The sequence below is a fragment of the Trachurus japonicus genome, chromosome 5 (assembly GCF_045865225.1).
Source record: "Trachurus japonicus isolate A0001 chromosome 5, Traja_1.0".
In the NCBI taxonomy this organism is placed as follows: Eukaryota; Metazoa; Chordata; class Actinopteri; order Carangiformes; family Carangidae; genus Trachurus; species Trachurus japonicus.
This window is the reverse complement of record NC_140911.1, coordinates 33,111,852-33,135,104: the sequence shown is the minus strand read 5'-3', so window position 1 is coordinate 33,135,104 and position 23,253 is coordinate 33,111,852. Positions and strand designations below refer to the sequence as shown.

General features: G+C 41.5%; 1 protein-coding gene across 3 annotated transcripts in view; it reads right to left on the bottom strand.

Annotated features, from left to right (window-relative positions):
- col2a1b (collagen, type II, alpha 1b) overlaps nt 1–22,444 on the bottom strand; it is a 49,565-nt gene extending 27,121 nt beyond the window's left edge. The window contains exons 1-21 of one of the 3 annotated variants that reach the window (XM_085777573.1): nt 22,118–22,444; nt 18,804–19,013; nt 17,276–17,292; nt 16,783–16,815; nt 15,687–15,719; nt 15,381–15,434; nt 13,735–13,836; nt 12,896–12,973; nt 10,622–10,666; nt 9,205–9,258; nt 7,525–7,578; nt 6,388–6,441; nt 5,756–5,809; nt 5,585–5,638; nt 5,339–5,383; nt 5,167–5,220; nt 4,788–4,832; nt 4,528–4,581; nt 772–870; nt 472–516; nt 116–214 (exon numbers count right to left, since the gene is read on the bottom strand). In XM_085777573.1, the coding sequence (XP_085633699.1) occupies nt 116–214; nt 472–516; nt 772–870; nt 4,528–4,581; nt 4,788–4,832; nt 5,167–5,220; nt 5,339–5,383; nt 5,585–5,638; nt 5,756–5,809; nt 6,388–6,441; nt 7,525–7,578; nt 9,205–9,258; nt 10,622–10,666; nt 12,896–12,973; nt 13,735–13,836; nt 15,381–15,434; nt 15,687–15,719; nt 16,783–16,815; nt 17,276–17,292; nt 18,804–19,013; nt 22,118–22,211 (1,377 nt within the window). In that variant the 5' untranslated portion in view covers nt 22,212–22,444. The remainder of the gene's footprint in view (nt 1–115; nt 215–471; nt 517–771; nt 871–4,527; nt 4,582–4,787; nt 4,833–5,166; nt 5,221–5,338; nt 5,384–5,584; nt 5,639–5,755; nt 5,810–6,387; nt 6,442–7,524; nt 7,579–9,204; nt 9,259–10,621; nt 10,667–12,895; nt 12,974–13,734; nt 13,837–15,380; nt 15,435–15,686; nt 15,720–16,782; nt 16,816–17,275; nt 17,293–18,803; nt 19,014–22,117) is intronic. The other 2 variants (XM_085777574.1, XM_085777575.1) reach the window with 2 other exon arrangements.
- Nucleotides 22,445–23,253: the final 809 nt, after the last annotated feature.

The following is a 23,253-nucleotide window of genomic DNA, read 5'->3' as shown; positions in this document are numbered from 1 at the left end:
GCAGCTGATACTGTCTGTGAACTGGGAATAACCTTGGACCTAAATTGTTTCCAAGCAACACAACTGCAATGACAGGGACTATCTGTGGTTCATCAATGGTTCAGTGAGTACATACAGATGTTCCTTTGGGCCCGAGAGGTCCAGTAGCTCCCTGAGGCCCAGGAGGCCCACGAGGTCCTGGGAAACCAGGAGCACCAGCGATACCAGGAGCGCCCTTCAGAGAGAGAGAGAGGGAGATGTGAATCCAGTCAGGTGATTGGTCACTCTACCATCTACCTGGATGTAGATTCACAGGCTGCAACTGCAATACTCAACAATCTGGTGTCACATTTTAAGACCTTCTGCATTTTATTGGCAAATATATCAGATATAGAGATAATGCACTTTTACTGCATGGCAGCTAAATGTAAAATATACAGTAAGAAGAAAGTGGCAGTTTGAAGTACAGACAGAAAGCAGCTTTAAACTTACAGATGATCCTTTAGCTCCAGGAATACCATCAGTACCAGGGTTGCCCTGTGAAAAAAACATAACACAGCAAGTCAACAGACGGCAATTTTATTTTACCTTTATTTTAACAGGGTAGATCCATTGAGAGCAAGCTCTCAGGCAATGACCTGATTCAGTTATTGTTCTGGGACTGATTGGCATAATTGAGAAGCTGATATGATACAAAGGGATATTTTCAAAAGCTGTTATTTTGAGTATTGGTCTGTCAGAGTTCATATGCAAACGTTGTCCTTTGAAATATATGTTAATATCTTTGCTTACAGAAGCACCAGAAGGTCCAGGAGATCCAGGAGTGCCAGACTCTCCACGAGGGCCCTGAGCTCCCTCAGGTCCACGAGCACCAGTGGGACCAGCTTCTCCCTGGTCAGCAACAGAGGGGAAAAAGATGAAGACAGATTAAAATGTGAGGAAAGATCTTTGGATGTTTGAGTACATATAATAATTGTCCTCCAGCTAAGAGAACAGACAAATCCTGCAGAAATGAGATAAATACAGAGCTGACACAAACATGGATTTTTACAGGATAAAACTTGCCCTGGCATGGACAAGAGGAGATTAGAGTCCATCCCAGTTTAAACTGAATTTACATATAGTAGCTACATTTTAAAAACTATAATCTCAAGTAGGCTACAGTACTACATACATCAGAATCAAGGCTTATCTGAGACACACACACACACACACACACACACACACACACACACACACACACACACACACACACACACACACACACACAACGCAGCCCTAAAATACACTGTGCCATGCCTCTGTATTTCTGGCCATAACCAGCTTTAAAAAAAAAAAAAAAAAGAATATAAAAACTGACTGGCTGATAATGTTACACTAAATTGCCAAATCATCTTCTAAAATAGAACAATTTTAATAAAATAGCTTTCCAATATTTGGCAATATAGCTAATGTGTGCACAATAATCAAAACCATTGTTTGATTCATCCTGTAAATCAGACTAAAATCTTCACTTTTCATAATTTTCTTGTCTCTTCAGGAACATGTTTACATCTCCTTGTGTGTCTTTCACATCTCTCTGTTTTGTGACTTTTTGCAGTTGCTATGCAATCCTTGACCATTAAGTGTCCTCTAGGATACTTGGGCTGGGCATACTGTACACTAATCCATGTTTGGCCAGATTTTGGGCCTGATGACCTGATTTGATGTCTCCAATGATTATTTGTTCAAATAATCGAGTGTGTTGTGTCAAATACAAATATTTTACTGCATTTGATTTAATCCATTTGAAAACCTTGCTACTATCAGGCTGTTATCTGCTGCTGCTCATACAGCAGTTTTAAAGCCTCCTAGTCCACCAACAGCACTGGACCAAGTTGCAACTTTAACGCTTGAGGTTTGAAGGTCGACCTGACTGCTTGTGTCCTGACAACTGTTGCTGTTTCTGAATTCAGGGGTAAATATTAGGTACATTTTAAACCCAACATATCACATCCAAGCAAAAATACATCATCAAAAATACATTTACACAAAGACCCAAAAGAAGCTACAATAAGAAGAGCACCAGGGGATTGATGGTGAGGGCTGAGTTGGGAATAGCAGAAGAAAGAATATAAGATTTTGTGTTGGACCGCTTTGCCATGGTGGTAGGACAGTAAGGTTAATTCCCAGTGTGGAATTTTGTGTTCATTGTTGCCCCTTGTCGGTCACTGGGGCAAAACGCCCATTACAAGTGCAACATCACATGGACAAGACATTTATCCAAAGTGTTTTCAAATATCAAGAAAATGCTACTGTCTCTGCTTTAGCTCATGCTGCTGAGTTCCAATCATATGTGTTTATTTAGAGGTAGTAGTATTTTTCTTGTTGTGGCTGCTGGGCTCATTTTTTCCTTTGCTTGCTGTTATTACAAAGCTTTCTCTGTTTATAGTAATGAAATAAGCACTGTTGGCTGTATTGATTTTTATTTAGTGACACATTTCCTCCTTTTTGTCGCTGTTGTTTTGGGTACTTCAGCACGACTTGTCTTGCATGCAGCCCATTTATTCACATCATTATTTCCCTGTTACAGCGACTGGATCAGAAACTCTCCACGGCGTTTGTCACACACAATATGAAGAGTCACAAAGTTGTTGTATTGTCCTCATGTTGTCAAATTAGTGTGTTTGTGTGACAGCTTGCTTTACTTTTCTTCACACCCCTGTGTATCATAATAAAACCCAACAGAGAGGAAACCTCCAACGCAGCCAGACTCGATCTGCTCTATATACTGTATGCTTGGCTATGCTGCTGCTGCATGTACTGTCTTCTGTGTACTGTCATTTGCTGTACTTCATGATTAGAGTTTTCCTGCTCTTTAGAGTTTCTTAGCTTTCTGATGTATGTCAGGGGAAAAGTTCATCTCAGTTCGCTATTATACAGATGAGGCAACAGCCTTAAGTGTACACCAAATATTAACAATGTCTATATATTTGATAATACAGTAAGATATAAGATACAGTATCAGATAATACATGTATGTTATCTGACTAATTGCTTCTTTTCTTAAATTGAAGGAAAAAGTGAAAGCTCAGTTAAATATTTACACCAAATAGAGTTTTCTATGACTAACCCCAGGACGTGTTATCCTCGGCCAAGTGCGTAATGTTTTATGGATCCTTTGGGTCAGGATGAAAAATGATTTCAGCCTTTATTCAGAGGAACTGAAGTCAATATTTTGATCCCCACCCATTCCTATGTACACAAGCCAGAGATTTTACCACACTGTTGGTATGCAGCCTCATGGTAGTGAATGGAATTCCTTTGCTATTGCTGCAGCTTTGTACACTTTGCAGACTCGAGAGTATGACATAATAGTAGTAAGTAGAGTTTGAGTGTTTGCAAAAATGGTGACATAATAGTGTCAAGGGCAATATTTCACCGCTTCTGCAACAGAGGTTTAGTTTTTTAAATAAAGTTTGGGGGGAAAAATTCAAAAATGATGGGATTGCTGCTGTGCTTGGAGGTTTAAAAAAATAATACAATAACAATATTCAGTTGGAGCTGGATAAAAAAAAAAGTCCCATCGGATCAACAAAGTTTACTCAGTTGAAGTTCAAATAATGGTGTTTTTCCGTTCTTTTTTTTCTTTTTTTATGGGTTAGTCTTGGGTCCCTTTATACATGACTGAGAAGAAGAAACTGAAATGAGGCTGCAGGGAGCGAACAGGCCTGATCCAAACAGAGTGTGGGATCCTGAAGGTACGGCAAAATAAGGTAATTTGAGAGTTTTAATGTTCCTCACCATGGGACACTTCCTCTGAGGTTAAAGCCACACAACAACACCAATTCACACAGACGAGACGAACAATAAGCTGCACTGCATGTGTTTCTAGATGTACCAACCACACACACAGACACAAGTTTTCACATCTTGAGACTGCCTTGATATCTTAAAGGGGGAACTCCTGGATTTTGCAAAGAGATACTCCATTTGTAATTCCTTAAAGTTTTCCCAAACTATCAAGGGGCTCAGAGAAGAAAGCACACCACCAGCACTAGGCCCTCGAGCACAGATCTGAGTCTGTCTGCCATGCAGCAGGAATAAATCAGATACGAAGCGGAGAGAGAGAGAAAACACAGTGAGGGTGAGCGAGACAAGGAGAATAACACTCTAAAACCCCCTCCTCTCTAATTTTCCACACAGATGGAGGCTTAAAGCACTTTTCAATGCAGTGCAGCTTTCTCCAATTTCACTAAAGCATTTCAACTTGTCTCCACAAATTCTCCCTGAGCTGTATGTGCGCTGCCATTTTCTGAGATATAAACTTTTTTGATTTGATTCAAGAAAGTCTTATTTCAACTACACAGAATTCACAAAACCTTTTTCATGCCTGTTACATAGTTTTTTTTCTTGTTGTTTGAGGAAACTATCACTCGAGGCAGTCGGTGGAATTGGTTGGTAGTGTTTCTCAGAGAGCGAGAGAAGGACGCACACAGAGATGCACTCACTCATTCTCTCAAACACAACAGGGAAAGAAAGAGGAGAGGATGGCACTGGTCTACTCACCTTTGAACCAGGAGAACCAGGGAAGCCAGGAGCTCCAGAGGGACCAACGGGGCCCTACAGAGAGGAAAAGACAGACTTTCAGCCCCAACTTTTAATCACTGACACTTCCAGGTGTAGAGACAGCTCTCATGTTACCGAGGGGAGCGCGGGGAGAAACAAGTCTTTGAAGAGACCAGGATGTTTGATGTTTATACGCTTGTTTCTTATTAAAATCTCAAACCATAGGATGAAAGTGAATGAAATGAGACTCAGATACTCACTGGGGGTCCAGCAGGGCCGGGCAAGCCATCATTTCCACGTGCTCCCTGGAAATGGTGAATAAATGCATTGTCAACATGTGGCATAAACAGCTGGACTAAAATGTTCTTCATAATGGGATCCAAAATGTTTCACACAAGCTGTGTAAATGAGCAAAATGGTGCATGGGAATAATGTTTTGGAGAACGGTTTGCACAACTCCTCCAAATTACAGTGCAACTATTACCACTACTGTTTGTGTTTGGTACAATAAAGGGTAAAATCTCTGAAGTGCACTCTAAGGACATGCTCCCCAACCTACAGAAAATACCTAAACCATGTATATGATAGCTTTTTAAAAAAAAATTTCAATAAGAGTATTCGATTAAAAAAGACACTCACGGCAGATCCACTGGGTCCAGGGCGACCTCTCTCACCGGGCAAACCACGAGGTCCCTATGCAGGAGAGAGAGAGGAAAAGAAACCCTCACATCACATTGCTTGTAGAATTTAGACGGTAATACATATTTTTTCTTGTTAATGTTTGAATATTGTGATATTGAGAAATTCACACCATTGGTCCAGGGGCGCCGTTTTCTCCGGGAGAGCCAGACTCACCCTAAAAACAGAGAAGAGTTAGTTGTGAGTGGGACAAGGCAATATGGTTTGGTTGAATCCCCATCCCCATTGAATCTGTCAATCCGTCAATGGAAAATCATCTTAAAGTGTGCAGGCTTTAAACTGAGCTGTTCCTTTTTATGCTGGGCCTAGATATTCTGCCAACAGCACAAGCTTGAGTTGATCCAGACATAAATCTTACCTTAGAACCAACAGCTCCAGTCTCTCCCTTTGAACCATCAAGACCTGGATAGCCCTAAAACATTGTACAGTGAGACAGTGCACGGTTAAAATATCAAATATAAGAAATCAAACAACAACCAAACATATTTTTTTCTGGAAATCATCATCAACAGACAACTAACACACTCACTCTGTGTCCCTTGATGCCAGGCAGACCAGGAGTTCCTGGGAATCCACGAGCTCCCTATGATACAAGAAGAGATACAGTAGTCCAATATTAATACACAGTGGAGGGAAAGGTGATGGAGCAAAGAGTGAAAAATCTGAGGCAAATGTCCATGTCCAATGTCCATTAGGATGGATTTCAGAAGTTAATTCCTCTTGGCTCCTGCTCCATGCTCAGGTTCTTGGCTCGAGACGATGAAGAATTCCTTCTAAACTCTAGATCATTATAGTAACTTTCAGATACACTACCGCTCTAATTCAAATTTAGGTATGTTTATTCTATAATAATCCATCATGACTATCAGCCCTGTGAGAGCTGCTTTATTGCATAAACAGTATGGGGTGAAATGTGAAAATACACTGGCAGTTTGAGTGGTTTAAGTGATTCTCCAGTAACAGTAGCGATAGTCGTCATATAAAAGTTCAGATAGATATTTGGCAAATCCCAGTAAAGCTTTGTATTTATTTCCAAAGAGTCAGCTTTAGTCTGAGAGCTGCTATAAGACTCATTTTTTTGAACTCTCATTATATCAAGTACATCAAGTGAAGCTTCCCTTTAGATAAATGCCTATTATGTAAAGAGACTGAATGATCCACCTGAGGTCCAGTAGGTCCACGCTCGCCTCCTTTTCCAGGTTTGCCAGCTTCACCCTAATGAAAGGAAAAAAAGTGTAAAATAAAAACATTGTAAAAAAAATGTCTGAATTTGTTGTTTTCACTCTTGTGTTGGTTTTTTTTTTAAATGCCACATGCTGTTCATTATAGTATTGTATGTGTAATTTTGGTTTACGCAAGAGTGGGCGCCCCTAGTGGACACAACATAACATGTCATGTCTGCTGCCATCATGTGGCCAACAGTAGGAATTACACCTTGGTGTCTATCGCTCCTTTGGCAGGTAGATTAGCAATGAACTTGTCACTTTTAGGAAAATGGAAAAAACAACATGAACAAAGTAAGAGAAATTAATCTGTAGTCTCATATAAAAAGACATTATAGACTGATCTATGAACACATTGGATGAGAGCTCTGTTTGTCACAGTAACAACTAAAAGAACGACACAGCTTAAATGAGCAGGTTGTCTCTGTTTCTGACTGATACAGTCTTAATGAGTACAGTAAAGGCCTAAATGGCGAAACGTCTTCCTAGACAAATACAAGTCTAGTTGCCTACGATTCAATTTAAGAGAGAGAGAGAACAATGACCTGGATGAATGAGAATATTCATAGACATAAAGGCCTAAATGTATGACAGTAGTGGCACATCTAATGCTGTCATAGTTGTTGTACTAGCTTTACCCTGAATTGCACATTTTTTATTGAAATTGTGTAAAAGTAAAACACATTTGCAACACTTTTTTTATGTCTAGTCTAGAGTAGCAGTTATAACACCAAACAAAAACATCTGACAAGGTGAGATAAGTAAAATATATAAAACTATTACATCAATTTATAATAGAGATACTGGGATTTATACTTTTATATCAGTACAGCCTGCTGAAAATAAACACAGTAATTCAGAGTTTTTATGTTATGTTAAGTGAATGGTAATTCTTCTTATCATAATTCACCTATGGCATTTACAGTCTTCTGTGGGTGGAGTCAGAAAAGGTCTCAACTTCTCTTGGTGGTGGTCAAGTATAGATACATTACAATGGCGTCACATTCAAGTCCTCTCAGACTTTTGGACAGCTGATGTTTGTGTTTACTGTAATATGAAGTTTAAATACACTCACATCATCACCGGGTTTTCCAGAAGGTCCAGGGGGGCCACGGGGACCCATGGGGCCCTATTATCATGAGAAAAGAGAAAACAAGTAAAGGTGAGTCAGAGTTATCATTTCTAACCAACAGGGGGCAGCTTTGTGAACTTTAGGTTAAAATGTGTAGCATGTGGGGATAATTCTTGCTGTCCTTGAAAGCAATTAGCAAAACATGAATGAGATGCATGAAAAAACTTCTACACATGACTTTAACCAGCATTCAACCTGTGGTGCCATTAATCATGTGTTTATTAATCAAAAGCATTTAAAACACATTGAACACTGCTTTGTAATTAATACAAGCATCTCTTTGTACATGAGCACATATACATTTTTATACTCCTGAACAATAGTGACAATATTATGACTCCCAATGACAGTATCACGAGGAAGGCCCAGAATCAACAGGATTTATAGAGGAGATTAGGCCAAAAAGATGGAACAAATAAACTTATTATAAAGTTCAGCTGTTTCTCTGTGAGATTTTTTTCCTTAGGCTACCAATATTATTTTTGACATCTGGACGACCAATCTGGTTTTCTTTTTATTAGTCTGGCACAAGAAAGCAAGTGAAACGACTGACAAATAAATCCCTTAAGTGTTCATGGTAAATAAAACACTGACCTGCAGTAACATGGCGGTTGTTAAATTAAAAATGACATATATTAATGACACGCTGTTGGTATTTTTTACTGACTCATTATGATTTCTCAAGCTAAAATCATCCTTGCACTTCACAAACACAGAGCCACCACTGTGACCCTGCCACAACTGTCAAGTTATTTTCTGGTGGAAAGCTTGATTTTAATCGCTCATAATGATGCGTTGGCATGTATTTAAAAGAGAGGGCACCTCCACCTGCTTATCTGAACTCCACAGCAGCGGATTAACACAGCGGTGTGGAGGCCCTGAATTGTCTACCTGCTGGGGGAACGGGAAGGACGGGAGGGTGGTGCGAGCTAAGAGAGCGGAGGGGCGCAGCGAGGAGGGGTTGAGAGGAGGAATTTAGGAACACATAATGAAAATGAATAGAAAAAGCTTAGAGCCTTGGGAGAGGAGTTACTTCAAGAGAATTATCTGAGGATAAATACTGTATAACAGAGCAGGAGAGCCACTCTGCCTTTTACCATTAAATGTCAGGCTCCACAGTGGGTCTGCGCCTGTGAGGACTGACTGCTGTGAAGGTTGTAAATGTTGAGATCTGGCTACTCAAGCAGTGGATATATAAGTTAGTGTCTGGCAATGAAAGGTTAGAAAGTGTTAATAGAAAGGAGCTGCCCTAGTAGAAGTCTCCACCATGTAGAGTTGAGTAATATGAGGTTAAACAGACTATATCCAGTTCTTTTGTTTTTGTTTCCCTTTAAGACCTATTTTATGGCTCCCTGTCTCTCTTGCACGCCCTGTACTGTATTAACAATGTCTAATTTTCCTTTATGTTACTTCAGTGGGTAACATAAACTATAAGGTAGCAAATAGTGCTTTTGTGGACATGAGAAGAGGGAGATGGATCACAAAGAAAAGAAGAGAGGCTTAAAGGCCTTGGAGGGGTGGGGAGACATCTGAAGAGGTTATGAAAAAGGCGGACCAGCAAGAATTTATAATACAGCATGTGATGTGGACTGGGGAAGCGGTGGCACTCTGTGGGACACTTACAGATTGTCCGGGCTCTCCAGCCTCTCCTGGGTTGCCTTGGAAACCTTGTGGGCCCTGTGATGTAGAAAGAAAAGATGAGAGTGTAACTTCTTTTATAATCACTGTGGCAATGAGAACACCTGGAGAAAAAAAACCTGTGGATCATGACTCATGACTTCTATGATTAACAGTGACATTTTCAAAATAACCAATTTCATAATGTCAGCACAGGCTTAAGGACATGTCATTAGAACATTTTCCGCTATTTATGTTGACAGTTAATTGTTAAACCAAATAAATGCCAGATTAGTTGGTAATAAAAGGCATTATGCCATTTCTTAAAAATACTTCTATTTAACACTGATATTGTCAATTTGTTATGCAGCAAATTTTTAATTTGGGCTGCAACATAGTGAAAAATACCCACTACAACCTCTTGAAACTCAAAACCCATTATTCTCTTTTTTTGACTGACCAAAACCAAAAGGTGTTGAGGTTAAGGGCAAATTCCTCACTCTGAGGAACCTGAAACTGAAGAATGTGTAACTTATTTTTCACAAGTTTTTCTTGAATAATGACTGAAACATTTCATCCACATTGAAATAGTTCCTGATTATTTAATGGACTCATCAGTAATCAGCTAATTGTTTCAATCTTAGACGTTTGCAGCAAATGACACTAGTCACCCTGGTCTTTATTTCATATCTTCATTAACAGCTTAAAATGGACACAACTACAGCACATAGACAATCATTGCAAAAACTATTTCATTACATGTCTGTGTCAATTGGTCTACACCACAAACTGCAGCCATTTAAAATATCACCTATCACCTTAAAAAGGTCAGGCAATATTTTTCCTATATAAAAGCATTCGTCTCTACCCAAGAAGAAAATTCTTCCCTCCAAATATGGGCTGATGGTGATAAAACCGTCAAGTTGAGGCAAGTCAGCTGGCACTGCCTAAACCTTAATAGCTTTACTCTGGAAGTCAGAGCTGAGTTGCGGGTAGGTCGGGGACGGAGGGTGAAGCCCAGTGGGCTCTGTGAAAGGTAAATTGTCAGGTGTTCTACAGCGCATCTGGGTTGTGGCGTAGGAAAAAGCCCTGGAGCCTGCAGCTGGGAGACACAGGTATTCTCCATACGCTGCCACCCAGCTCTGTGAACTGGCAGACACCTGCAGTTCAACGGGTCTGTGTGTAAACTTTTATCTATGATAGTGATTTACTCCCTGTTGGTAATTCTTCCTGTAAATCTTTAAATAAATATGAATCTAACTCTTAATAAATAAACTTAAAGAGACGATGTGCATGTGTCGTATCTATGTGCCATTGAACACACAAGAGTTAATCTTTGGCATCCTGTCAGAACACAGGATGTGGTCTACTCTACAGGTGTGCCCAGGTTGGGTCTTGTTTGAGGAGAACAGGAGGTACTTACAGGTGCTCCGCTGGGGCCAGGTGGTCCTCTGGGTCCCATGGGGCCCTGAGGGCAGGAAAACAGACCAGAGACACAACATCAGGCTAACAACATATAATCAGTTCAAACTACACAAACAGAGAACAGCTATTTCACACATTATGTTATTCATTTGAGCTGTATCGGGGAGAAATCCTGCACTCTGGTCTTGTCCACTTGAATTCCATCAGAAGCTATGAAAACATTTCACCTGCTTTGCCCTAAAGCCACACAAAACTCAACAGCTCTGCTTGTCAAACCCATAACTCCTTTGAAATTCCTCAATGGCATCCAGTGTCTCTCTTTCTCTCCTTTTCTCTTATGCCCCCCCCACCACCCCTTTCTTCTTCTGTCAGCTCCTTTAACCCAAGTCCTGTGTGTTTTCTGTAGTTCAAAGGTCATCATCAGCTGTACTCTTCTTAAGGGGAAGTGCCTGAACTCTGTATGACTTCTTCCACTTTGACATGGAATGAAAAACAACATAATACAGAGTTGTCCGGGTTTAGAGAAATTCCTCATCCCAGAGATGTGAGATTTCAGGCAACAGAACAAGAAGAGGTGAGGTTTCTGCCACTATATTTTCTCTGACTGAACCTTAATCTCCTCTGCGAGGGCTTTCTGGCTGGAGTCAAATGCCTTCAGTCATTTCTACTTTAGCTTCATGCATCAGCGCTCAACAAGAGAAAATCACATTCTGTAGAGGTGATGAGCCAAACCTTCATTACCCCCTCCCACACACACACTCATACATATATACATATGAAGTCAGCTGTAGAAGGAACAATGGGGCTACACGAGTTGGTGTAAATAAAACTCTTTAAATGATTCTGTGTTCTTCAGTACATAACTTGACTCAGATCAGTTGGGACGGCTTCACTCTTGGGTGAAAACACTCCTTTCAGTCGGCTTGTTTTTATAACCCCTCATTTTTAGCATCATGGTTATGTTTAAAAAAAAAAAGAGGCATGGCAGCCAAAGAAAACGTCACAGCACGGCACAGTGGTCCTCAGAGGGGGAATGAAAGTCACCTTTCAGTGGGTGTGGGAACCCCCAACCACAGTGGCTAGGAACTTATCAATGGGGCTCTATATCTGGAGGAACTTCTGAATGTGTGTTTGAGGGACACGGATATGTGTCCGTGTGTGTGTGTGTGTGTGTGTGCATACATTTCAGTCAGAGCGTTGTTTGAGCATTTGGTATGTAGGTATACTATATGGATATGATTTGAGGTCCGGAGTGTGTGTGTGTGTTGTGATTTAACATCAGTCCAGTCTGTTCTTTCACGTCTCTCTCCCCCAGCAGGCTGCAAAACGCCAAAGTAAATGTGGGCTGGCTTCAAAAAGGCTCGGCACTGTGGTGCGCTGTCTGACATGTGGAGGGACAGTCAGTAGGAGTGAAGCCACACACACACACACACACACACCGCTGCTAGCTGTGGGGATCTGATTGACTCCAGCCGCCCGCTGCCCCCCCCCCACCACCACCGCCACCACCACCACCACCCCCCACAAAGCCGCTGCCAAGCTGCTCTGTGGCTCTCTGAACCCAAATAACTCCCAGTGTGCTCCTCTCTGCCATCGTGCCAGCTAACTGACAGCAGCAGTGGGTTTTTCATGGCTTTGGAGCGTAATGACAATCAATGGCTGTTTCCTCAATTTATAAAATGAGCCCTTCTGTACTCCATGGGAGGTGTTTATTTCCCTTCAGGATGCAGAACTCTGTTGTTTTCTTTCTCCATTTCTTGGGAAACTTCTCACTTTTATGGCTTAGGTTTCTTTCATCAAAACCATTTACAACATATGCGGTGCTACAAAAACCAGAAGTCTGCGCAGTTTCCTCCCAGCCTTGATGATTTAAAATCCTACATGGTTGTCTCCTCTCCTGGTGAAGAACAATGGTGACAATGTGTCCGTCTTGTATTTTACATCTGAGAACCATGTGATCCTTCTCTGGGTCGTGTAAAGATGTCTTTTGTGTTCCTCCACAAGGGTCAAAGTGCAGAATCAGCCACAGAGAGGCCAAAAAAATGAATTAAAAAAAACGTCATTTCACTCCAACACTTTGAGATGTTGCAGATGTTGGTCGATGCAGAATTTTAACCTGGGTCTTCATGTGGGGGGGGGAAGCCTGCCTAAGCGCTCTGCTCTGCTGCTAGCTGCTACTGTAGCTGCTGTTGCATCCCAGCAGATTCCTTAACAGCCATAAAAAAAAAACAGATCACAGGAGCGGCAGCAGCTCTCATCATCACTCGCTCACCATTGGTCCTTGCATCACACCCATCTGAGCACCGCCGGCCTTCTCGTCGAAGCCGCCAGCCATCTGAGCAGCAAAGTTCTGTAAGAGACAAATAGAAGGGACGGTGAGATGTTTTATCTTCAGTTAGTGAACTTGAGCTTTTAAAGTCATTTGCATTTGTTGAAAGATAAAAAGATGTTATATCGACTGCAGGGTGAAGCATCTGGTTGGAATAGACTGAAAACAAAACAAAAATGAACTTGGGGAAGGAAGGCAAGTTGCATCTACTTTAAAACTGAGCTTTGGTCTTTGAGTGTCGCACAATTGAAGTATCTTAAACGTGTTTGTTATTGATTCTCAGAGGTTGGCGGGTGCAGTGTCACTTTGGCAGGAGAGACGTTGTTAGCATCAGAGCTCATTATGTGAATCCTGACGCAGACGGAGAATAGACAGAGGGCATGTGAACAGTTTTCATCTCTCTCTCCCTCACAAAGACTCTCCTTGTTTGCCCCCTCCTAGGAAAGCTCTTTCCCCTTCCCCTCCCCAAGTCTATCATACTACCTCCTGCCCTTCCACCCCTCCTCCCCTCAGTCCACCTCCTCCCCTCTATTCTCCTGCAAAGAATGAGAGGCATTCGATCTATTCTCTCTCTCTGCATCCACTCTCCGTTGTCTTTCGGCCTCCTCCCACTACCAGCAGTTTCCCACATCTTTTGTGCCCCTCAATTCTTCCCTGCTCCTTTTTTTTTTTTTTTTACCATTCTCTCTCCAGAGCCCGCGCTCTGCCCTGTGTCGACCTGTCAGCTCCTCTGTCTGCAGTGAATGCCAGTCCACCACTTCTTCTCGTCATGAGATACTTACTCCACCGAGGCCAGGGGGTCCATTAGGTCCTGGAGGTCCAGGGGGGCCGGGGTTTCCGGGGGTGCCAGGCTCACCATCTCTGCCACGGGGACCAGGGCTTCCCTGAGATAGATTTAAATTTTTACAAATTTAAAATACATCAACTTCATTAAAAGGACAAGTATGAGACCTGAGGTGGGAAATAACTCTCAATGCAAATAATCATTCAGTGGTCACATTATCACATTCCTTTGGTTTCATCGATCATTTGGTTAATAAACTCTGATAAATTTGCCAAAAAGTTCAAATCATAGTTTCAAAAAAATCAAAGCTGACATCTTCAAATATCTACTTTGTCTAACCAACAGTCTGAAAGGGAAAAATATTCAATTTGCCTTTAAAGAAATCTACCAAGAAAACTATATTCTTATTTGAGAAGCTGCATCCAGAAAGAAGAATTTAGACTTTAGACTTAAAAAGACAGTCTTTTCTGTTGACCAACGTATTGATTAATCTGCAAATTATCTCAAATATGTTAATCTTCTTTATGTTTTTACTGAATCTCCTTTATTAGACAACTAAAGGCACACATTTGAAAGAAAAAGCAGATACATATTGCACTTCCTTGATGAATAATCCTCTAGTTCTATTTTGAAGCAAATACAACTACAGCAAATTACCATTTTTACAACCCAGATTTGATTTATTCTAGGCCCGTGTGCCAACACTTGAACTGAGAACTACTTTGGATAAATCATTACACGGTAGCTGGCAAACGATTGACTGCTGGACTACATTTGTCAGATAGTGTTGACAGAGGCCTAATGTTCAGTTGAACTTTTTCCAAACTGCACTGACAGTCTACACGAGGGAACACGATGACACCTGAAACACAGGTAGGACTGAAGTTTGACTTGAGGAATTCAGTCACACCGGACGTTTAAAGGTTAAAAGAGCAGAACTGTTAGGTAAAACTGCCATAACCGTTGCAGGTTACACAATTCAAAACAAAATTTAGATTTTTCCCTCGGGGGGCTGCTGTGAATGTTGATGATTTATCAGCGCAGGTATCAGACTACCTGGCATACCTGTGTGCATGTAGTGACAAATTACCCTGCGAGGGGGATCCTGAGAGAAGAATGTGTATTTAACCTCTGCTAGCCAAAACGCAGTCCACCTTGTGCTTAAATCTACATAAACAAGCTGACTACATGACATAAACTCTGTGCCTGCGGCCATTATCACGTTCAAGTGTTGTCGCATTAATGTGGTGATCAAAGCCAGGCCAAGGCGGCGGCGCTGATTTTCCCACTGACTGACTGAGTGAGTGACTGAGACTGAGAGGCCTCAGAGAGAAGCAGAGGTTTACATTACGAGACTTCGACAGCCCCACATCTGTTAAACAACCCAGACCACACAGACTAATGGAAACGGCACATGACTAGTTAGTCTGAGCTGCTCAATGAAAGGCTACCATTCTGCAAAACCTGCAAGCTATAGCAGGTACCCCCCCCCCACCTCCACCGCCCGCCCCCAAAGACCTAAAGCTATCAGATTCAATGGCACATACTGTACTTCTTAAGGCAGCAGAGTGTGGGTCCAACTGTTATTTTAAGGGTCAGAACGAGACTAAGGCGGCCATTTAAAGAAAAACTTCTCAAACTGACCTTCTCTCCCTTATCTCCTCTTGCTCCACGGGTTCCTTGCTCTCCTGGTGGGCCCTGGGTGAATGTAAATAAACAGTTCAAGTAAATTAGTAACATCAGGTAGGATCTCACAGTAAATCAGCTGAGCAGGTACAGTAGACGTAACACAGGAGCTCTGCTACTATTAATGTCAGATCATAGTGGCATGCAGTGTCTTTCTGACTTGAATGAATAAACACAGATGATACAGGACACTCTTTAAATAGCAAGTTCTATAAGATCCCTAAGGAAAATAATATATATACAAATGCATATATAGGTGCATACCATTGGGCCAGCTGGTCCTCTTGGTCCTACAACCTGAGCAAGTGAAGGGAAGAAAATAGAGAAAATATAACGATATCTGCTTTGTACAATGTTGATTATTTGTCATAAAATGTGTCCTCACTGGTGTAGCCTACAGTATGTAGGCACTTTGGCGGGCACAAACTGAAGCCGCCCACCGCTAAAGCCTACATTTAGAGCATCTGTTTGCTCATGTGATGTTTAGATCTCCGAGGACAGGAGGGGAAACATTATCTGGATCCCATCAGAACAGACCTGTTAATTACTTGTATCTTCAGGCAAAGCATTATCAGAAACATACAATAAACAATGCCTCCTTATTTCCTGCCATGAACTTGCATTCCCTCAGTTGGGTAAAGCATTTCCAGGTGCAGCTCTGCAGCAGCAGGGAGTTCCCTCCACTCCCCCCTCCCCTCTCTCTCTCTCTATTACCCTATGCAGATCTGTATGGAGGATTGTATGGAGACTTATTGCACTTGGCTGTCCTCCTGATGACTGGGCAAACAGACCTGCCTTCTCTCTCTCTTTAGACTGGCAGTAAACAATCTATTGTTATTTCTTAACAATGAGTGATGTTACAAATGTTACAACAGTGATACAGTCTTAAAAACCTTCACACTAGACTTATCCATACTAACAACAATGAGGGAAAGTGGCTAAGTACATACATTTATTCAAGTAATATCCATTATAGCTGTAGTTATTGTGCATAACACAATGGGACACTTTGGATTATAAACTGATGTATTTATCTACAGTAGATTACATTTATATCTGGATGAATCTACCTAAAACTACTATTACTACTACTAACTACTACTACTACTACTAACTACTATGATTTATACAGATCCCATTTTCAAATTTCTATTTTGATTTTGTTAAAATACTTCACACTTGCTAATAGTGGTGTATTCTTATATTGCTGTATTGTAACTTTTTCTGTTGGTATAAGGGTTGTTAAGTGTTTCACTCGAGGCTGAAGGAGATCTCTATCACTTCAGCCATTTAACTAATGAGCATTCAAGTTAAAGACCATGGTTTGGTTGTATGTTTCAGTTGTGTGGTGTCAACTTACATCAGTAATGTCTCCGGGTTCACCTTTCTGACCCTGATAGTGAAGAAATGAAACATAAAAACAGCAATCAGCATTTGGACTTCAAAACATTTGATCTCTCTCCAGTCTTCTCTCACCCTAATAATTTTAAAAAGTGCTTCCAATGAGATGTTGCAAGAAAACTGGTCGAGAGCCTAATGTTGAAAATAAGGATCCTCTACAGTATCATCAGACACATAAATATGGCACTCAGTGGAGGTCAGGAAATAACTGTAATCCATCTGGCAAAGCTTTTTCACATCAAAGTCTCGTCCAAATCCATAAACTACAGTTCCCCCCTGCAGCACTGATAGGAGTCTAGGACAGATAGTGATTTAATTGCAGGTGCTGGAGAGCTTCACATCACAGATACAAAAACACACACATACAACATCTCAATCACATACACAGACAAATCCACAAACACCAGTGTCACACACACACACAGTGTCTTGATATCATACAATGGTCTCACCTTAGCTCCAGGTACTCCTGTTATGTGGTCGCGAGGCGTAGAGGGATAAAACAGATTGTGGTTAGTGACTGGCTTACAGAGATGCAATCAATGAGGGTTACACAATATTTCCCAGAAGCCTTGAAAGTCCGTACATGCTTATGGCCAGTTGTACTTTGCTAATTAAACTGCTCTAAAGACCACCACCAAATCACACTTGTGGTACCCAAAGAGCCCATCAGGATTGAAAAAGTGTTGGCTGAGTCACCATCTTAAGAGTTCAGAGCAGAAGCAAAGCAGCTGGAGGTAAAAAAGAAAAAAAAGAGAGACTAAAGGAAGCAAAAGCATTGGAAATTGCGTAAAGTGTATGTGAAAGTGTATGTTTTCATTATAATCAGATATAGCTGTTAGATAAAGTTGGATTTTTGTTATGTATATTTCAGAACATGTTGATGATTAGGTAGCCATATTGATCAATTATGAGCTTGCACACATCGTAGTTAGGGCTGTGAATCTGCAAAATGAAATAAAAATAGATTTTGTTTTTGAAACTGTTTGGTGCTTGTGCCAATTGATATAAACTGTCAAGGACTGACTCCAAAAAACAGCATGTCCCCGACTTGGAACAAAAAACAAATGTTAAATCTTAGCTAAATAAAAGTAGCCAGAAGACATTTGCCTCTTATCTAGTAAATAGTCTCAAATCAAATGCAGTTTAAGGAAGAAAACAAAATTTAATTTAATTTGAAAAAGAATGCCAACTTTTTGTACCTGACAGTGTCTGGATCTGAGTTCTGCATTGAGATTTAAAAGCCAGCTCTTGTCCTTAGGTGGTTAATAACTTAAAATGATGCTTTTCGTGTTATATACTTCTAACTGAGCACTAAGCTTGGACTTGAATGAAAGATAAGTATTTTCTAAAGCATTTGAATTCATTTAGCATGCATTGCAAACAGTGACACTTCTGATTTCATTCATGCTCCTCAGCCAAAATTTGTCCACATTTCCAAAACCGACCAATGAGCTCGCTTTTTAGCGGGAGGCAAATGGTCGTTTTAAATGTGGTGAATAACTCCTTCAAAAAGCCTCAACCCTCAGTGGATTGTCACTGTTTTTTTTTCTTGCCATCAGATCTGCAGAAATCCACAGAGAGGATATAGAGGAGAAATGCGAGGCCGTGTCTGCTTGACTGAGGTATTTCCTTAATGGCTCCCACATGTTTTCATGATACTCAGGGAAGAACAGAGTATTCAAACAAGATGGGGCCAAGGTGAGCCAGTTATAGAATAAAAAATATGATGAGGTAGCATTTCAACGAAATCTGCTCAGATGTGTCACTGTTGTTGTTTATTTCTTATCATTTGTTTGCTTTGGGGATAGTTAAGACTGTCAAATCAAAGGGTGGTGTACAGTAAAGGCTTGAAGTTAAACTGCACATAGCCAACCTTTGATTGATGACAGACTGGGTCATTTGTTTCCCCCCAAGGTAAACAACATGATGCTGTACAGTAATTTATTTATGAGAGGTGTGAGATAAATAAATTACAACCAATGGGCGTGGACGGGTCAGCTGCGCAGATGGGGCAACACTCTCCAAATGGGATTTCGGGTTTGGGGCAGTCTTTTAGCTCCTCGCAGACAATTTCATCACACAGGACGGTTCCAGTGTCACACACACAGATGCGACAAGGCTCTGGTTTCCATACGTCCTTGTCGCTATAGCGCTGTCCGTCCTGTAAACAGCTAAAAACATCCTCCTCTGTGTGTGCGATCATAGCAAGGGACACACAGAGGCCCAGGCAGGTGGATGGTGGGAGGAAAAAGAAGATTACACATCAGGTGTGAATAGCAGTCAAACCATCATAGTGTTTACTGTAAGTCATAAGATATGTGTGAGATGAGGATGAAAACCAAATGCTTTGTTCAGATGGGAAACACATGTGCAGTGATGACAAAAAAAAACATATTGAAAAGCATTAACCTGTGTGAAAACTAATCCACACAACTTTTTTGTTTGCCTAGGAAGAACGTCCCTGATTCCCTCTAAAAACTTTTCCAAGCAATTCATAATGTCATCTACAGACCAGTGTTAGTGAAGCTGCACTGTAGTTGTGTCAGCAGGGCCGATGCAAAAGCACTTGATCTGCCAATAAAAAGCTAATTTCCCCCATACTGATTAATAATTGCATCAATATATATCTTCCTATCAGCAATTTAAACGTCTTCTGCAATGTTAAGGTCCCAAAACTAACCTTAATAGTGTAAGTTAAAATATTCTATTGCATCCATGAATAAATAATATTGCGTTCAGGTACTAGTCTAATACATGCAACCTCTACAGTAGCCACACGGTGGCAGTGTAGCATCGCAGGTTCACAATGAAGGTGGGTAAGACCAGCAGGAAACCTCTAATAACTTCACAGGGGCTGGAGACCATGTGCCCAAATTCCTCAACAAGTTAAATATAGGGCTCGTTTACATTGCGGGAGACACCCTAATGTGCTGCAAAGGAGACAGACTCTGCATTCAGTAAATGAATAATGTTTGGATCTTTCTTCTTTCTTTTTTTCATGGACCACAGTTTGGCACATAGGGCAAATAGAGAAACGTGATGGAGGTGGGACAAGTTTGAATACAGGTACTCTTTGCAATTACACCACTCAGACTAAGTTAACAATAGACATAGGTAATTACTGTTTATTTTACAGTCAGGCAGCTTGGTCAGTGGTCAAACACTTGCTCAAAGAAACGCTCTGATTAGAGCCACTGACCCTGCACCACAGGGTGACTGAGTCCATCGTATCCAGAGCATTGGCCTCAAGGTACAGAGAGCTGAGCGGGTGAGAGGAGAAGGGGCAAGTACAGTAGCTATATTTACCTTTGAGCGCTGCTTAAGTCTAGGTAACCTAACGGACCTCAGCCGCAATGAATGAGGTCTTTCTGGAAAGGGACAGAGTGGGCAATTCACAAACTATCGCCTTGTATAAACACGGGGCACATTTTAAACCCCATCTGGAAGCCATAGCTGTGTCAGATGCCAGTTCAAGCACGTCAGGAAAAAGAAAATGGTCAGCTTTCATGCGCATACCTTGTGGTTTTGAAATCTAGTTTTACAGGCCTGGATGTACAATCAAAGGCTTGCACCTGTCCTTTCACTGACTCAGGTATGAAAGATTCTTCTGATATGGGATATTCTGGGACAAGAGCTCCTCTATCTGCAGGAGAGCTGATAGAAAGCTGGCTTTTCGTCACTGAGGATAATTTCTAAGTCCCCTCTCCCGTGTGTTGGCAGACGTTCTGTTTTCCAGGGAGGTAAAATGAACAATGAAAATTGTAAAGTGAACCCAGGTGTAGTAACTTCTAGGCCTGGCTCCAGCTCTAACCTCTGTCTGATTAGCTCTTCACCTGCATCAACAGGTCAGTCACTGGCCTCAAATCTGAGAGCTAAAGAACTGACCCCTGTCCTCTCAGGGCCATTGATCCTGCTGTGCTGAGGTCACAATCAGACCTCTTCACCACTTCTCCTAGAAAAAAAGATTCTGCCTCTAGTTAACGCAGAGGAAAGGGGCTTTCATTATATCCAGGGGCCTACATCTCTGAAAGAGTAACCTGAGACTCGCAGTTGCTTTGGCATGAGCATTTCCCCCCTTTTTCTCATTCCTCTTGAAAAAACAACAACAATTTCTTCACTTAAAAGCTCTGTAAGCCGGACTTATTGTATACAGAGAAGACTGCGCTTCTGAGAATTACAATAAAAAAACTCTCTGTCTTATATTCCTCCAATCACCTCTCTTTTGCACCCTGGCTCTGTCTCTCTCTGGGCTGACTGTCACTGCTTATGGGTAATCTTTCAAGCAGATGGAAACCCTGAAATCATATGGAACATTATTTCTGGCCCCAAATCTGTTGGCATACCTTAACTCTCACATGTCTTTTGAGGATACTAAAATCAATAGTGATGATGTATAATCCCACCCCCAAAAAAAGAGAAAAGAAGCAGAGACAGAGGAAAGTCTGCAGGTATGGAGACCGATAGAAAGGCCGTTTGACTCTTAATGGAGTTTTTTTTTAATGGAAATTTTGGTTTTTAGTCCACCTTTCCGCCTCAACAAGCCAGGATCTGCCTGGATGCCCTCTGACAGCAATGGAATGTGAACACTTTTCACCAAAGGCCCTTGAGCCTGACCACCTTTCACTTTTCGCCCATCCCCTCCCCCCTCTATATTAAGTGAATCTGCAGTTAAAAGGAGAGCTTGTCAAGGCCCCTAAAGCACCCACAGGTGTCTGGCAGCTTAACTTAGGAAAGAAGGGGGAGCCAGGAGAAGCCAGTGAGAACTACTGTAGTGGATCAAAGTCTGAATCTGGGGATTTTCGCGTCTCCAAACTATATCTGAGAACGTCAACGTAAACAAGAATGAACGAATACTGCTATTAACACATGAATCTGAGTAGATATAAACAGCCAAGAGACCAAAAACGTTGTGCGCATTTTCTCGCGTAAAGGTCCCACATCCTTCCATCCAGTCCATCACTTTTACGCACGTCCACAGCTCTGAGAAACCAACTTTTACCACAGCTCCTGGATGCAGTAATACCAGTACCCGTGATGAACAGACCTTTCACAATATCATTGATCAAAAAATGCCTCTACCTGCAACAGAATACCTGAACAAAAGTGAACTTCGTGTGCGTAAAAGTTGCACAGCCTCAGAACTGATCAGAGTTTCTGTGCGTGGGTTGAAATTAAATATTTTACAGAGAATCTGACTTGGAAAACGTTTGATGTCCTTGTGCACGTCAGAAGACTCTTGAATAAAGCTCTCAGAGGAATAAAACAAAAACAAAAACAAAACTGTCACTTACGGTCGTCCTCCTCCTGACATCTCACAACGGCTAATAGACAGACTTGGGTTGCTACAAGTAGCAGTACAGTCCTGGAATCCATAAAGCTGAACATGTCTAAATATTAGACATGCAGGGCCCTTGAGGGAGAAAAAAGGGTGCGAAGGGTGCGCTGGCTTCTCTCAGTGTTTAGTGTATGTGTCCCCAGTTACAAAAGCCGAACCCTTCGACATTCACCCTTTCCCAAAAAAAAAAAAAAAAAAACGATGGGGGCAATCCAGCGGCAGGACCCGGACCTGCAGAAACTCAGCACCGACCGCTTCAGGCCAGACGCTGTAGTTTTATGTCCCCGTTGCCTTCAATGAATCTTCGTATATTCCCAAATATCAGTCCAACCCCCTTACCCCCTGTCAGGCTGAAATCTGAGCCCCGTCTCCCTCCCTTTCTGTCTCCCAGGTTCCATTATTCCAGTCCCAGACCACTCCTTTCTCCACGTGCTGCTACTGAACCCAAAAAAACTGAAACTTTTTTTTTTTTTTGGTGCCCTCCCATTTTTTCCGCCTCCCGCCTTGTTCATCGAAAGCATAGCGATGTCACAGTCGTTTCGTTACGCCAAACGAAGGAGCTTCTTCTGTATCTTGGCATGTGCACTCCGATAGATAAAGTCGATGTCCAACTCCAAGTGTATGAAGGCTAAACTGGCAAGGATGCTACACCGGTAATTCACATGTTCATCTCACCAGTTCGTTACGTTATTACAGAGAGGACAGTGGAAGCTCGTGTTGCAGAGAAACAGGTGTAACACACAGGAAGCATCACTGACAGTTAAAGTTCAGAGCACCAGGCACACACACAGGAATGAAAGCGTTTCACACTTTGTTATAATCACTGTAAAGGTTTAAATGCTATAATATATAATAATGCATGGCTTCTGTATGTATTGTATAATGTAATAATGTAATGGATTGTATGTTTTAGTTTGTGGATGTTAATGGATGATAATTCACCTCTACTGCAATTTACATATTGTGGTCAAACAGTAAAGGTTGTACCGTACATTATGAAACTTAATACTTTGAGCCATGAGGCTTTATTCTGGTATGATCAATCATGCTGTATTTGGAGTTTAGCAGTGCAAGTGCAATGATTTACCAATC